At 41.3% G+C, this 18354-nt stretch overlaps 1 protein-coding gene across 2 annotated transcripts in view; it reads right to left on the minus strand.

Moving 5' to 3' along the window:
• Positions 1–9119: 9119 nt before the first annotated feature.
• The window catches only part of LOC126360091 (golgin subfamily A member 1), a 129969-nt gene continuing 120734 nt past the window's right edge, over positions 9120–18354 (minus strand). For both annotated transcript variants that reach the window (XM_050007681.1, XM_050007682.1), the window contains one exon: positions 9120–11293. In XM_050007681.1, coding sequence (XP_049863638.1) covers positions 11138–11293 — 156 coding nt within the window. In that variant the 3' untranslated portion in view covers positions 9120–11137. The remainder of the gene's footprint in view (positions 11294–18354) is intronic.

Here is an 18354-nt window from a genome sequence, read left to right on the forward strand (position 1 = left end):
ATAAGAACACCGTGAATTCATTGTCCCAAGAAGGGGAAACTTTAGTGACACATTTCTGGGGTCAGATACATCACATGATCACACTGACAGAACCACAGGCACATAGACACAGGCAACAGAGCATGCACAATGTCGGCACTAGTACAGTGTATATCCACCTTTCGCAGCAATGCAGGCTGCTATTCTCCCATGGAGACGATCGTAGAGATGCTGGATGTAGTCCTGTGGAACGGCTTGCCATGCCATTTCCACCTGGCGCCTCAGTTGGACCAGCGTTCGTGCTGGACGTGCAGACCGCGTGAGACAACGCTTCATCCAGTCCCAAACATGCTCAATGGGGGACAGATCCGGAGATCTTGCTGGCCAGGGTAGTTGACTTACACCTTCTAGAGCACGTTGGGTGGCACGGGATACATGCGGACGTGCATTGTCCTGTTGGAACAGCAAGTTCCCTTGCCGGTCTAGGAATGGTAGCACGATGGGTTCGATGACGGTTTGGATGTACCGTGCACTATTCAGTGTCCCCTCGACGATCACCAGAGGTGTACGGCCAGTGTAGGAGATCGCTCTAAACACCATGATGCCGGGTGTTGGCCCTGTGTGCCACGGTCGTATGCAGTCCTGATTGTGGCGCTCACCTGCACGACGCCAAACACGCATACGACCATCATTGGCACCAAGGCAGAAGCGACTCTCATCGCTGAAGACGACATGTCTCCATTCGTCCCTCCATTCACGCCTGTCGCGACACCACTGGAGGCGGGCTGCACGATGTTGGGGCGTGAGCGGAAGACGGCCTAACGGTGTGCGGGACCGTAGCCCAGCTTCATGGAGACGGTTGCGAATGGTCCTCGCCGATACCCCAGGAGCAACAGTGTACCTAATTTGCTGGGAAGTGGTGGTGCGGTCCCCTACGGCACTGCGTAGGATCCTACGGTCTTGGCGTGCATCCGTGCGTCGCTGCGGTCCGGTCCCAGGTCGACGGGCACGTGCACCTTCCGCCGACCACTGGCGACAACATCGATGTACTGTGGAGACCTCACGCCCCACGTGTTGAGCAATTCGGCGGTACGTCCACCCGGCCTCCCGCATGTCCACTATACGCCCTCGCTCAAAGTTCGTCAACTGCACATACGGTTCACGTCCACGCTGTCGCGGCATGCTACCAGTGTTAAAGACTGCGATGGAGCTCCGTATGCCACGGCAAACTGGCTGACACTGACGGCGGCGGTGCACAAATGCTGCGCAGCTAGCGCCATTCGACGGCCAACACCGCGGTTCCTGGTGTGTGCGCTGTGCCGTGCGTGTGATCATTGCTTGTACAGCCCTCTCGCAGTGTCCGGAGCAAGTATGTTGGGTCTGACACACCGGTGTCAATGTGTTCTTTTTTCCATTTCCAGGAGTGTATTTAAATACATCCAAGAATGAAGTTACTTTGATGTAACTCTTCAGGCTTTCCTGGCGATCTAATGACATCTTGGGTTGTCGGGTGTTCTGCCAGATATCAGCGTTGGACTTGCACCATATTTCGGTCACGTAGCTCGTAACCTTCATCAGGTGTGACCTGAGACTGCTCCTTGAGTGGACCTGGGATCTGGCTCTGAAATTGTTAAAGGAGCAACGGGGCCAGCTGCAACACTACACAAACAGAAGAACCAGAGACATGGAGATGGAAAACGAGCCCCTGATGGACTGCCAGGGGCACCAGACCAAAGATGGAACACCCAGAAGTGGGACTGGTGTGCGAGGACCGCAGAGGGAACATCCAGAGCTGCAGTGGATGAAAAACAGAGCGGCAACCCTCCAACAGGTCTTGGTGAGTGGGCACAGACCGCAGGCAAAACACTTGGTACCCCAGACCGTAGATGAAACCCCCAGGAGTGGGTTTCGTGGGAGCGGACCGCAGAGGGAACACCTGGAACTGCAGCAGACAGAAAACGGAGCAGCAGCACTCCAGCAGGTCGCAGGGAATGGGCGCGCACCACAGAGGAAGCGCCTGCAGCCGTTGGTGGAGGGGGAAGGCCATAGGCATAAATACTGGACCAGGTCCACTTGAAGAGCAGTCTCACGTCGCACTTGATGAAGGTTACGAGCTATGTGACCGAAATATCGTGCAAGTACGTCGCTGATATCCGGCAGAACACCCGACAACCCAAGATGTCCCGAAGTTACTTTCTTGACACTATAGCAAATGTCTCAGTTTACTTTCTCAAAAATTTCCTCTGATCGTATCAGGTTACTGAGATTTCTATAATTGAGGAAGAGTTCTGAAAGAGTGGTAGCTGAGATCAGTTTCTTTTGGAGAATTGCCGCACAAGTTGGGCACGTCACATCAGTTGTGCATAGATGCTGGCAACAGTGGACACATGAGCATTCTCACTCTCATAAAAGGGGTTCTGACACCCATCCTACACAGACACCTGCCAAGACCATTGTATTGTAAGTGCAGCAGTGGCAGATGGTAATGTCACCCCACAACTGTCAACATGAACTATTGTGAACCGGTTACTAGCAGTGGGTCTAAGGGAACACCATCAAAGTGTATTGTTCAACTGGTGCTGCCAGAGGATAACCTAGAAGACGGAATGGCATGCCAAGGTCTTCAGCAATGAGAGCAGATTTTGCCTGCATGCTACTGGTGGTAGTCTGCATGTACAATATAAAAATGTGAGCATTTTCTCAAACAGAGCATTCATCCAAGATACATTGGCACTACTCCGAGCTTTATGGTCCACGGTGTGATAAGTTGCAGTTCTCGTTCAGTTTTGGTATTTGTGGAGGGAACACTGACCGGTGGTCAAAAGACACAGAATGTTATTCGACCAGTTCTTATGCCGTTCTTGTTAGAGTTGGTGCTGTTCTAAAAGCATAATATTCACTCACACATTACTTGTAAATCTCATTGCGCTCCAAAAACGCACAGTAGTTTTCTGGTCAGCATGATCGATGGACTTATTTTGAATGAAGACATGTGGGATATGGCGAGATGACAAGTTATTGTCCATCTACGACTCTTACAGAGCTGTGTGAGTGGATCAGACAGGTGTGGAATAATGTATCCCAAGACAGTAGTCATCATCTATATGATCAATTGTATAGCAGAGCTAAGTGCCTGCACTGCCACACATGGAGGCCAAACTGTACACTAATACAGGCTCATATGTCATACCTTGGAAATGCTTGAGCTAATGATCTGTAATTTCATGTACCACATATATCTACAATAATTTCTGAATGAACTGGAAAGCTCCCAATCAGTTCCGTTCATTCTGATATTTATATTACAATCACAGCATTTTTCTACACCTACGTCTACATTTATAATCCGCAAAACACCCAACGGTGTGTGGCGGAGGGCACTTTACATGCCACCTCCGTGCGCGCTCTAATCTCTCTAATTTTACATTCGTGATCTCCTCGGGAGGTATAAGTAGGGGGAAGCAATATATTCGATACCTCATCCACAAACGCACCCTCTTGAAACCCGGCGAGCAAGCTACACCGCGATGCAGAGTGCCTCTCTTGCAGAGTCTGCCACTTGCGTTTGCTAAACATCTCCGTAACGCTATCACGCTTACCAAAAGACCCTGTGATGAAACGTGCCGCTCTTCTTTGGATCTTCTCCATCTCCTCCGTCAACCCGAACTGGTACGGATCCCACATGAGCAATACTCAAGTATAGGTCGAACGAATGTTTTGTAAGCCACCTCCTTTGTTGATGGACTACATTTTCTAAGGACTCTCCCAACCTGGTACCTGCCTTACCAACAATTAATTTTATATAATCATGCCACCTCAAATCGTTCCGCACGTATACTCCCAGATATTTTACAGAAGTAACTGCTTCCAGTGTTTGTTCCGCTATCATATAATCATACAATAAAGGATCCTTCTTTCTATGTATTCACAATACATTACATTTGTTTATTTAAGGATCAGTTGCCACTTCCTGCACCAAGTGCCTATCCGCTGCAGATCTTCCTGCATTTCGCTACAATTTTCTAAAGCTGCAACTTCTCTGTATACTACGGAATCATCAGCGAAAAGCCGCATGGAACTTCCGACACTATCTACTAGGTCACTTAGATATATTGTGAAAAGCAATGGTCCCATAACACTCCCCTGTGGCACACCAGAGGTTACTTTAACGTCTGTAGACATCTCCCCATTGATAACAACATGCTGTGTTCTGATTGCTAAAAACTCTTCAACCCAGCCACACAGCTGGTCTGATGTTCCGTAGGCTCTTACTTTGTTTATCAGGCAACAGTGCGGATCTGTATCGAATGCCTTCCGGAAGTCAAGGAAAATAACATCCAGAAGTCAAGGAAAATAGCACCTACCTGGGAGCCTATATCTAATATTTTCTGGGTCTCATGAACAAATAAAGCGAGTTGGGTCTCACACGATCACTGTTTCCGGAATCCATGTTGATTCCTACAGAGTAGATTCTGGATTTCCAAAAACGACATGATACTCGAGCAAGAAACATGTTCTAAAATTCTACAACAGATCGACGTCAGAGATATAGGTCTATAGTTTTGTGCATCTGCTCGATGACCCTTCTTGAAGACTGGGACTACCTGTGCTCTTTTCCAATCATTTGGGACCTTCTGTTCCTCTAGAGACTTGCAGTACATGGCTGTTAGAAGGGGGGCTAGTTCTTTTGTGTACTCCATGTAGAATCAAATTGGTATCCCGTCAGGTCCAGTGGACTTTCCTCTGTTGCGTGATTCCAGTTGCTTTTCTATTCCTTGGACACTTATTTCGATGTCAGTCATTTTTTCGTTTGTGCGAGGATTTAGAGAAGTCTGCATTGAGCAAAACCATAAAATAAAACCATTGATGATTATAGTTCTACAGTAATAACTCCCACAATTATCATCAAAATACATCAGCTGCAAACTGTATGCCTGAATTGCTGATTTTTAAGAGATAGTGATTATAGAAGAGTACAATCAGTAACCAGACAGCCACATGTCGTGATCCAGGTATGTAGAGAAAGCATTTCACTATATTATACAAATCATAACAAGATGTTATAACCAGCAAGCATCACACAAGAGTCAGAAGAAAGTACAAGAGATCATTCACCAAAAAATAGATGTGTTGAGTCATTTACAGGCACACAGAAAGAAAAAGAAACTTTGCTGCCTTTCAGAATAACACATTTGACAAGCTAGAGTGTATAGATACACACACACACACACACACACACACACACACACACACAACACCCACCCACCCACCCACCCCTGTGACCCATGCTCCCACATTGCAATGGCCTGGACATACGATGCCAGGATTGCATTTTGACAGGTGGTGGACTAGGGTGAGATAGAAGTTACACCTGGTGAGGTGGGTAGAGGGAGAGGGAGAGACGGGAGTCAAGTAGAGGTGTTGGGGAAGCTTGAAGGGGGGGGGGGGGGGGAAGGGCAGTAGGTTTGCTAATTAGGGATATGGGAGTGCAAGGTGGCATATGTATGCCTAGTCATGTGATAAATTGGTACCAGAGCTACTGAAATGTGGTGGCACAACAAAGATGACATGAAGGCATGGATTGACAGGGAGCAACAGGTCTTGTTAGTGCTGATGTGCCTTCCCTACACACCAACATCCCTCATGTCCACAGCCTTGCCACTAACGAATACTACTGCTCCCACCATCCTTCAGGCCCAAAAGCCACTACCCCATCCTCTTACACCTTACTGACTACATCCTCACACACACAGCTGAAGCCTTCCTATTCTCCCTAAACTCCAAACCCTTGTCTGGATCACATACAATGATAATATCTTAATAATCTGGACTCAGTGCCAAGACACTCTATCCTCATTACTCCACAAGCTCAGTATTGTCTCCCATCAACTTCAAGAAGTTCTCTCCAGTTCAATGACCCACCTTCCTAGATGCTGACTTCACCTCTCTGAGGGCTATAATCTACACCTCTGTCTCTATTAAACCCATTAACTACCAACAGTGCCTGCATTTCAATGGCTGTTACCCCTTCCACACTAAAAGGCCTTTACAGATAGGCATTATCTCCCCCCCTCTCCCCTTCCCCCAACCTGGCCAACAAACAGATCTCCCATGCTATATTCCCCACTCCCATAATCCTCCCATCATCTGAAAAATCAGCTAGAAAGGGGTGCCACATCACCACCCAGTCTCATCCTGGATGGGAGCCACTGCAACTCTCACTTTGCTAGCACTCTGATCATCTATCATGATTCCAGGAAGTGAGGAACATCCTACCAAAGATCCTTCTCACACTTCCTATTGCAGTTCTGTCACAGGCTCATCCTGTCTCATCAGAGGAAGGGCAACATGTGAAAGCAGCCATTTCATATACCATCTCTGCAGCAGTCATTACTCAGCTTTTTACATCAGAAGAATAACCAATCAGCTGTCCCCAGAATGAATGGCCACCACCAGAGAGCTGAGAACAACATGGCTGAGTTCAATGGCCACATCACAACCCATCAATCTTTCCAGCACCAGCTTTTCCGAACTAAGCAAAAAAAAAAAAAAAAAAAAATGGCTCTGAGTACTATGCGACTTAACTTCTGAGCTCATCAGTCGCCTAGAACTTAGAACTAATTAAACCTAACTAACCTAAGGACATCACACACATCCATGCCCGATGCAGGATTCGAACTGTAGCGGTGGCGCGGTTCCAGACTGTAGCGCGTAGAACTGCTCGGCCACACTTGCCGGCTCCGAACTAAGCAGATGGGAGTTACTCTTTCAACACATCATTCACTCCTTTAACATTCCTGACCTCAATTTCTGCTAACTCGCTGTTCCCACACCTTCTAGCCATTAGTTTTCCCTTCCTCTGTCCTGTCACCCATCCCAAACCACACATTCAAATGATTTTTATCGTACACCACACTTCATCAGCTGCAGTACCTATGTATAACATGCTTAGCTCCCTCCCGTATTCCTAGACAGCAAATCTGCTGCCACCCATAAATCCTTAAGCTACACATCTCCAACCTCTCTTCCTGCCTCTGTCTCCCTCTACCCAGCCTACCCGATACAACCCCCACCACACTCCAAGTCCACCTGCTGAAATGCAATCCTGGCATTATCTCTCCCATGAGCACAATGCAGGGATACTGGTGTGTGTATTTTTTTGTACTCTAGCTTGTAAAATGATTTATTTTGAAAGCTATTTTCTTTCGCTTCTGTGTGTGCCTGTCACGACAGCACTTCTGTTATTCTCATCTTCTTTAGTCCTAAATTATATATGTTCTGTCGTAACTTTCCTTCCCATGTTTAGTCACAATACAGACATTATTTTTTGCAAATGGTATACTTCACTCTATTAAGTTTCCAAGCAGAATATGTAATGCAGTACATTTCACAACAGTAGCAAGAAAGAATCTGTGACATTACTACAGAACACTGCCTCACATCTTTTTAGTAGACATGAAAGTGTGTGCTAATGAAGGGATGGCACATATATACATTTCATGTCAACCTGTCAAGACTAAGTTACAACTGGCACAGTACTCATAAAAATTTAATTTTGCAAGCTAGATCACTCACTCATCTCCATATTACATTATTCATAGTTTTCCTATGCATCAGTTCATATGCATAGAATTAATGGTGCAAAATACACACTGATGTTCCTATCCAGCAGTAGTATCCAGCAGTTAGTCACACAAATGGGAAAAAAAGACAATCTGCATTTCATGTTCTTCCTACTCCGGCTATCATTTATGTTACTGCTTAAACAGCAAAACACATCTACTGCTTTTAGTGTCTCATTTTTTAATCTGATTCTGCTGCATCACCTTACTTAATTTGATTAAATTCCATACCCTTATTTTAATTTTGTTCATGCACTTTGTATAAACTCTCTTCAAGACACCATCTGTACCAGCAAACTGTTCTTCCAAGTTCTTTGTCATCTACATCAGAATTATGCCACTTCTTCCTGCACTTTAATTGACTCACTAAATTTCTCCTTGGTTCTCTTCACAGACTGCTCAATGTACAGACTGTGTAACATTGGGGATAGGTTAAAAGCCAGACTCACTTGTTTCTCAGCTACTACTTCCCTTTCCCCATTCGTATTCTCAAACCGAAAACTGGTTTCTGAACAAACTGTAGCTAACCTTTTGCTCCCTGTATTTTGTTACTACTGTCTTTAGAATTTCACAGTGTGTATTCCAGTCAACATTGTCAAAAGCTTTCTCTAAACCCATAAGGGCTATAAATGTAGGTTTGCCTTTTTCAGTCTAACTTCTAGGGACCTTGTTTTGTTTTGGGTCTTCTAGTACTCTGTCAAATTCTTCTTGCTGGATGATATTTAGCTGTTTATTTGCATATTCTGATGAGATATCACTGCTGGGCATTGCATCAGTTTACACAGTCTAGCAAAGAGACAAGTAAACACTCTTGAATCTGATTCTCTGCAGTCAGGAAATTGTTCTTCATATTCTCTTCAACCAGCAGCATTTCCATTACAAAACCCATACACACAAGCCATATCGGCCTATTCAGCATTTGTAAATGTGTGTGACATGCTTAAATGATCCACAGCAGAATTGGCCAACAAATCACAATCACAGTTGACAAAATCCAGTAATGTAAACTCAAACACAACTTCACACATCAAACTTCAAAGCACAAATGACAGTCATAAATCCACAGCAACTGGAGTACCAACACATGGAATTAAAACTTGTTTCTGTAACAAATAGAAATTGAAATGTTTTATTTAAATTAGCCTATATTACCACCTTCTAAAATATTCATTATCAGTCCTAGAACACTGTATATAAATACATTCATACCTCTCATTCTCACAAGAGAGGACAGTTATGGCACTGAAATCTCTGTTATCTACATCATTGTCAAAACACTTACTTTTCAATGAAGCTATGAAAATGAAACTTAAAAATTAATAAGTCTCATCACCTCTCTCACACGACATAAAGCAAAAAATTTCTGACACACACACACACACACACACACACACACACACACACACACACACACACACACAATCTGATGAATCATTATTTATAGTTACCTGCTGGTGCTGCAGCAGCCAACATCGCTTTGTGAATTTAAGGGTACATGAACTGAAAGAAAACACAAAGTGAGATTGCACAATTTTTGTATATTAAATATAATTACTCTTTTTCTAATTTTCTCAAAAAGGAAATAACCACCCTCAAATACAATGTTACATAACATGCTTTGACAAATGATATTTTTAGTGAAAGCTAAAAAATAAGATTCAGCATTTACTCTACAGCACTGACATAAATAATACTTACATAATCGTTGCAACTGATACCCCCTTTGAAATACTGAGCACCATAATTGTATAATTTACTAGTTACTTATTGCACAACTGAAAGCTGAAACAGCAACATATGTATGCAATGCTAATACTACACAATTAAAAGTACTTGAGGGCAGTTTAGTAACAACTGGACCTGAGATTACAAGGATTGATTAGCTTGTGGTCACATTCGGTCACTTGCCAGTCTGGTGAGTCCTATCATATTTTTTGTGGCTTTCATATCCACATCATCATCATTATATGAATAGTTATGTTTGGCAATATTAATTATGACAGGTTTGATTACTTAATGAGGTCACAACAGTGAGTCCATTTATAAATAATTATGATTATAAGAACAAATATACACAAAGCTAACTGCATTATTACTGGATTAAAATTTTCCTCCCTTTCAGAGGGACTAGTTAGATCATTCAATTTTCTTTGCTACAACCAGAGCACCTTTCCTTTTAATAAAATAATTAGAAGAAACTGTTACACATAACAACTGTACACTTTGAATGGCTAAACTGGGCTAAAGAATGAGTTATATACATATATGACTTTGAACAATAAAGCATCACCATATGTTAACATTTTTTGCTCTTATGCAAATGCAAAATTTGAAAGTAATATAGTATCACAAATTTCCTACTGACAACATATCCTCAACTTTCCTGCCAGAACTTGTTGCTACATCTTGTTAAAAATATCAGTAAAAACTCCACATACAAAAAAGATACTACTGATCATCTGCTGGCTAACAATTATAAACAACACATTAAAAAGTAATCACTAATATGTGATGAATATACAAAGATGAACACAAGTTATGTATAAAATCTTAATACAAATGTGTGCCAATTCAACATAAAAACAAACATAAATTGAAGGAAAAGAACCAGAAATTTCTTTCCCATTTAGAGAATACTACAAGTAACATCCTTAGTAACACAACTTTTTGTAGTTCAATTCTTGACACAGTTATTGTAATTACAAGGCACAGAAGCTGAACAACTTGCAGTGTTAAATAAACTTAAAGTAACTGCACTACATTAACGTTGTCTCATTTTGTAGAAACAGTGCTTCGAGGTTTCACATAAGAGTGTATAATACAGTATACCAATTACAGACCTCAAAACAATAAAATCTGCTGAATATTAGTGTGATATAGCTATTGAATGAACCAACTTTTAAAGCAGAATATGAAATATGAATAGAAAACAATAGTTTGCAAGTGCATAACATTCAAGTATTAAACTTGAGATTTATTCTTAAATTTACATTTGACCTTCTTTGTTAACTTTTTAAGTTACTCTTCCCTATGATGTGCCTTTTTAATTGCTGTACTTATTGCTCAAATAAAACCTACACTTATATTAATGAATATTCAAAAAATTACATACTCAGAACTGTACAAGTGCCTGTACAAAAATAATAAAACTCTGCAACCACTGGTACTATAGGAAAATGCAACTACCCAATGAAGTTGCACGGAAACTGTCAACTATAAGTGGTGCATTTCCTTGTTGTAAGAATTTAAATATTTGCACCTCTTTAGTAGGGAAGAAATATCCATAACTAAATTTCACAGGATTTCTATTCTGTTTCTGTTCTGAGATAGTGTAACAGAATTTTAATATTACAATGTTTTTAACAAAATTCCAAGCAACTGAAATAATACTTCAATCACCATTATTTGCATGCTTCCGGGAAACAACTCCAGAAGCCAAACAAACTGTTAGAGATACCAGTCAATTTTTGTAATTTGTAATTTTACACTGTTGGTCCACCACAATATGACAAAAACATTTTATTTAAGATCTAGTATCAGCTAGGAGGTATTGTTTTAGACATCTGACCATATCCCAGACTAGGTCGAGTACCAAACCATGACATCTTCCATTCCAAAGTCTCCCGCAGAAGCCTCTCCTCCTCTGGGGTGAAGTGTAATAATGTTGCTACAGCTCGTGTTAGATGCTGTGCCTGTAATGAAGAAATAACAAAGTAAAATGCAAAGCACTGAGTATCTTAACAGCAAAGAAAGAGAAGGATGATTTAGTTGCCTTATCATACTAACAAATCAGTTACATTTTCTTATTCCTTCCCAAAGTTCTCTTCTAACATCACACTCAATCAAGATCCTATGATCTTGATAGTGTAAGACAAGACCAGCAAGCAATGCATCTCATGGTATGTGATCGAACATAAAATACATATAAAGCTTGCAAAAGTTTTCTGAAATTTGAGATAGAATATCCTTTAAAAACATGCTGTTGTTGAAACTCACACTTGAAACTGCTCCAGAGATGAGATTGATTCAAAATCCTCACCTGATAACAACCTTATTTTAACCTTCATCAAATGCACAATTACAAGTGGTAATTGTTCTTTCCAGGTCATAAACACAAAAATCATCAGTTAGACAAGGAGTGCAAAATTTAAAAAAGAAAATCGAAAACAAATGAGTGGGTAAAAATGAGGTGGGGGAGACAGTAAATATTACAAAATGAAATGAAATAAGACACAGAAGAATGTAAGAATATAAGGAGATGAAAGAAGATTGTGCATGAGAAATCTTGGATGAAGGTGAGTTTACATTACGACCATGTGTACTGATTAGCTGCTGGAAGCACCTTACTGTTCTACAATTATGAACCAGCTGTGTTGCAAAGACGAATCCAGATCATGTAACAGCTCTTATGTTTATGTTTATGTTTCACATGTTCAGTGACAGGATATTTTTGTGGCCAATAACACACACATAACTATTTATTTGTGTAATAACTAAGCTGTAATATCCAGAATTAATATTCACTCTGCAGCGGAATGTGTGCTGAACTGAAACTTCTTGGTAGATTAAAACCGTATGCCAGACTAGAACTCAAACCTGGAACCTCTGCCTTTCGTGCAAAAATGTTCTACCAGCTGTGCCATCAAAGCATAATATGTGACCCACCCTCACAGCTATCCTTTGCCCTGTTGGTCAGTCAACACTCCACAAATGGACAAAGCAGCTTGTCAACGAGGCATCTTAAATGAAGTACTAAGTTTAATTAAAACTAGATCTGTGTGACGATTACACCATTTGAGGCCACATCTGTCCTAAGCTTTGATGAAAAGAACTGACAGTTGTGTGAACTACAATTCATCTGACAATGTCGTACTTGGACCACATAAGGATGTTCACTTAGCCATATAACAAATTTACTTTCAAAGTGGAAGCAGCCAATATAGTATGTCAAGCAGTTTTTTGCAGACAATGAAACAAAGCTTGAAGGAACTGGAGTGCATGCCGTCGTGGTTACATGCGATATGCGAGTGAAAAACTGACCAGTGTGAAAATAACTTGGTGTATCTGCAATTAAGATGTATTTTTTGAACCTTATGGACAAAACAAGGAAAATGTGTCTTTTGTTACAATGTACTGCAGCCACTGAAATTATTAAGAAATCACTTTATTGATGATTGAATCACCTTGCCTTTGGTACTGTATTTTGAAAGCCTTAAATAGAGGGTCTTCTGCAGCACCACCCAGGTGATCTTTCAATTGCCTATTATATATCAGAAGCTCACGTGAATGTGAGCAGACATGTCATAATGCACAAGCTGTGAGGTACATAAATTCGTGAAGGAAGGCCCATCAAACTGATAAAATTTTTTGGATAAGCCAAACTCGAGCCACATCCAAGATCAGAAAGCACCTCTTAGACGTCAAGGAAATTCCCTGAATGTATTTTTGGAAATTTACTCGAACATGCGAGCATGGAAAATACACAGTTCCCTCCTATTTCATAAAAGATTTGTTATATCAAAAAATCCACTTTTTGCGCAACCTACATCCTGCCTGAGACTGAATCACAACTGCTTTCAAAATTTATTTTCTAGAATTCATGGTCTAGGTGCATTTTATAATAATCCTATGCCCTTTGAGGTGAAAAATAGAATTTGCTTACACTCATACAGACTGATAATGCATCAAATGTAACTTTGTATATTGTGGAGGACAGAGATAAAAAATCTGCAGAAGAAGCTGTGGGAGAATTAAAGAACTGTATTTATAGTTAGTTGTGCAACAAAGTATCTTGAAAAGACCTGCTCCGAGCTTGCAAGCTTAGTGATTCCTTGAGCTCCAGTGCAGACTTTCCTCATGAAGCCTTAAAATACTTAGAGAATGCACCACGTTCAAGTGCATAACCACTGAGCTCAGCAATTACAACAGCAAAATACCATGTCAATGCAAAATTAACAGCAAAACAAGACTTGAAAAGTAATTACTTTTGCATCTTTACATGGATCAAATATTTTACTTTGAGAAAGCATGATGGAATCATTAACAACAGTAATACAGTCAAGGTTTCCCACAATCAAAAAGAAAATAATTAATTTTTATGTAAGAACAAGAACTTATATCCGCATTAAATTTTTGAATAAAAGGCCCAAATGGGATGCAATGCTGCAAGTTTCAGCAGAAAGAAATCTTCTCTGGACTACTTCGTGTTAAATTTTTTATTTCAACATCAAAACTTAAGTTTCATCATCTGTATCATTATATTCTCTTAATATGTCTGAATTAAAGCAGCACACGAAATTGTAAAATATTCATCATCTTCATGTGCTTAAGCCTGAGCTCGAGTTATGAATTACAGCTAGGTTTGGATATTGACAACTTTTGTCATCGGTGCTTTTACTCTTTAATATTTCCTTTTGAATATTTCAAACTAATTATTCTGAATCATCCTGAACCCCATCAAGGAGACACTAAAAATCAGATGAAACAAGATATGAAAAATTGTTTTACTGTGTGAGGTTTCCATTAGCTAGTGCGCAACTGTACCTGTGTTGGATGCCAAGTGATGTTAACACAATGCTGACCAATGAGAGGGTATTCACCGGAATGGCCTAACTTTCTAGTCGATGTATCTTGTGTGTTGTTGTTGTTGTTGTTGTTGTTGTCTTCAGTCCTGAGACTGGTTTGATGCAGCTCTCCATGCTACTCTATCCTGTGGAAGCTGCTTCATCTCTCAGTACGTACTGCACCCTACATCCTTCTGAATATGCTTAGTGTATTCATCTCTAGGTCTCCCTCTACCATTTTTACCCTCCACACTGCCCTCCAATAGTAAATTGGTGATCCCTTGATGCCTCAGAACATGTCCTACCAACCTATCCCTTCTTCTAGTCAAGTAGTACCACAAACTCCTCTTCTCCCCAATATCTATTCAATACCTCCTCATTAGTTGTGTGATCTACCCATCTAATCTTCAGCATTCTTCTGTAGCACCACATTTCGAAAGCTTCTATTCTCTTTTTGTCCAACCTATTTACTGTCCATGTTTGACTTCCATACATGGCTATACTCCATACAAATACTTTCAGAAACGACTTCCTGACACTTAAATCTATACTCGATGTTAACAAAATTTCTTTTCTTCAGAAACGCTTTCCTTGCCATTGCCAGTCTACATTTTATATCCTCTCTACTAAGACCATGATCAGTTATTTTGCTTCCCAAATAGCAAAACTCCTTTACTACTTTAAGTGTCTCATTTCCTAGTCTAATTCCCTCAGCATCACTTGACTTAATTCGACTACATTCCATTATCCTTGTCTTTTTCTTGTTGATGTTCATATTATATCCTCCTTTCAAGACACTATCCATTCCGTGTGCCCGACCGAGACTCGAACTCGGGACCTTTGCCTTTCGCGGGCAAGTGCTCTACCAACTGAGCTACTGAAGCACGACTCACGTCCGGTACTCACAGCTTTACTTCTGCCAGTATCCGTCTCCTACCTTCCAAACTTTACAGAAGCTCTTCTGCGAAACTTGCAGAACTAGCACTCCTGAAAGAAAGGATATTGCGGAGACATGGCTTAGCCACAGCCGGGGGATGTTTCCAGAATGAGATTTTCACTCTGCAGCGGAGTGTGCGCTGATATGAAACTTCCTGGCAGATTAAAACTGTGTGCCCGACCGAGACTCGAACTCGGGACCTTTGCCTTTCGCGGGCAAGTGCTCTACCAACTGAGCTACCGAAGCATGACTCACGTCCGGTACTCACAGCTTTACTTCTGCCAGTATCCGTCTCCTACCTTCCAAACTTTACAGAAGCTCTTCTGTGAAACTTGCAGAACTAGCACTCCTGAAAGAAATCTGCCAGGAAGTTTCATATCAGTGCACACTCTGCTGCAGAGTGAAAATCTCATTCTGGACTATCCATTCCGTTCAACTGCTCTTCCAAGTCCTTCGCTGTCTCTGACAGAATTACAATGTCATCGGCGAACCTTTAGTTTTTATTTCTTCTCCGTGGATTTTAATACCTACTCTGAATTTTTCTTTTGTTTCCTTTACTGCTTGCTCAATATACAGATTGAATAACGTCGGGAAGAGCCTACAACCCTGTCTCACTCCCTTCCCAACCACTGCTTCCCTTTCACGTCCCTCGACTCTTATAACTGCCATCTGGTTTCTGTACAAATTGTAAATAGCCTTTTTAAATTCAATATTTCTTCTGTCACCCAAGGATTTCTACTAGCCTTCATCTTTTTATCTACTTGATCCTCAGCTGCCTTCACTACTTCATCCCTCAAAGCTACCCATTCTTCTACTACTGTATTTCTATCCCCCATTGTTGTCAATCGTTCCCTAATGCTCTCTCTGAAAGTCTCTACAGCCTCTGGTTCTTTCAGTTTATCCAGGTCCCTCCTTAAATTCCCACCTTTTTGCAGAGTCTTCAGTTTTAATCTACAGTTCATAACCAATAGATTGTGGTAAGAGTCCACATCCGCCCCTGGAAATGTCTTACAGTTTAAAACCTGGTTCCTAAATCTCTGTCTTACCATTATATAATCTATCTGAAACCTGTCAGTATTCCAGGCTTCTTCCATGTATACAATCTTCTTTTATGATTCTTGAACCAAGTGTTAGCTATGTCTAGGTTATGCTCTGTGCAAAATTCTACCAGGCGACTTCCTCTTTCATTTCTTTCCCCCAATCCATATTCACCTACTATGTTTCCTTCTCTTTCTTTTCCTACTATCGAATAAAAGTCACCCAGGACTATTAAATTTTTGTCTCCCTTCACTGTCTGAATAATTTCTTTTATCTCACCAAATATTTCTTCAATTTCTTTGTCATCTGCAGAGCTAGTTGGCATATAAACTTGTACTACTGTAGTAGGTGTGGGCTTAGTGTCTATCCTGGCCACAATAATGCATTCACTGTGCTGTTTGTAGTAGCTAACCCGCACTCCTATTCTTTTATTCATTATTAAACCTACTCCTGCATTACCCCTATTTGATTTTGTATTTATAACCCTGTATTCACCTGACCAAAAGTCTTGTTCCTGCTGCCACCGAACTTCGCTAATTCCCACTATATCTAACTTTAACCTATCCATTTCCCTTCTTGAATTTTCTAACCTACCTGCCCGATTAAGGGATCTGACATTCCATGCTCCAATCCGTAGAATGCCAGTTTTCTGTCTCCTGATAACGACGTCCTCCTGAGTAGTCCCCGCCCGGAGATCCGAATGGGGGACTATTTTATCTCCGGAATATTTTACCCAAGAGGACGTCATCACCATTTAATCATACAGTAAAGCTGCATGCCCTCAGGAAATATTACAGCTGTAGTTTCCTCTTGCTTTCAGCCGTTCGCAGTACCAGCACAGCAAGGCCGTTTTGGGTATTTTTACAAGGCCAGATCAGTCAATCATCCAGACTGTTGCCCCTGCAACTACTGAAAAGGCTGCTGCCCCTCTTCAGGAACCACACATTTGTCTGGCCTCTCAACAGATACTCCTCCGTTGTGGTTGCACCTATGGACCGGCTATCTGTATTGTTGAGGCACGCAAGCCTCCCCGCCAACGGCAAGGTCTATTGTTCATGGGAGAGGGGGGTGGGGGGTATGTTGTGTACTATGATTATTAAAAAGAGAGATCGGTTTTGGTTCTGTTCTGTTCTCAACTGTCCAGTTTATATAAGCTCACATCATGTATATAAATAGCAAAAATGAACTTATATCAAGCAATCAATAATAAACTATACACAGCTTCTATTTTCATTTATCCACGTGCATGCTTAAATTCTGAAGTCTGGATGTCTTCAATATTGCCTTGAGGATTAATCATGCAATTCAGTGTAATGGTTAGCATCACTGGCTGACATGCTGTGGTTCACCAGTTCAAAACTGACCATCAGAATGTATTTGTTATTTAGTATGTATCATTTCGGAATGGTTATTGAAATATCGTTTGTGAACAATGTTTGCATATATAGCTGCAATCTCTGTCCAAGAGTCCAGTTCTGTTCTGACTATGCTGGTGTCCGTAATATACTCTCTTCATCTGCTGTACTTCATTAGTGATCCTGCCACCAGATTTGGACTTGACTTTGGTTTTGGCATGGCACTGTCTGGGAGATGAAATGTACTTCAAAACAAATACATCCCCCTGACTCCAATTAGGCAATATAAAAGCCATTGCCTATGCCGACAGGAACCATATTACAAGCAGTACATCCTTATTAAGATCCATATGTGCAGGAGATATGTGAATTCCAAAACAGCAGTAAGTCAGATGCATATTAGATGTTCATCAGTTTTTTATGGAAACACTGGTCATGATCTGACAAAATGGCTGGAAAGATTTGACCATTCGCCAAATGTAACACATGGGATGACATGATGTATTTGGCAAAAGTGTACTTTTATTTGGACAGAACAACCCAGCAGTGGTTTGAAAACAAGGAGAAGCTCAATAGTCAAGACAAATTCACGGCAGAACTGAAGAAAACCTTTTAGTGGCAGTCAGCAGTAAGTCCATCTAGCATATGAACATCACCACTGGGAAATGTCACAGTTGTACGTACAGAATTTTCGGGCCTTATGCCACCCCATAGAAATGAATACAACACAAGCCAACAGAATCTCACATTTGATGAGGAGTGTCACAGAAGACATGTACTAAGCTCTTCTGGTAAACAATTCACAATGACAGAGGAATTCCTCATGCGGTGCCAGTGAATTGAGGAAATGCAACAGAAAA

The sequence above is a fragment of the Schistocerca gregaria genome, chromosome 1 (genome assembly GCF_023897955.1).
Source record: "Schistocerca gregaria isolate iqSchGreg1 chromosome 1, iqSchGreg1.2, whole genome shotgun sequence".
Lineage (NCBI taxonomy): Eukaryota > Metazoa > Arthropoda > Insecta > Orthoptera > Acrididae > Schistocerca > Schistocerca gregaria.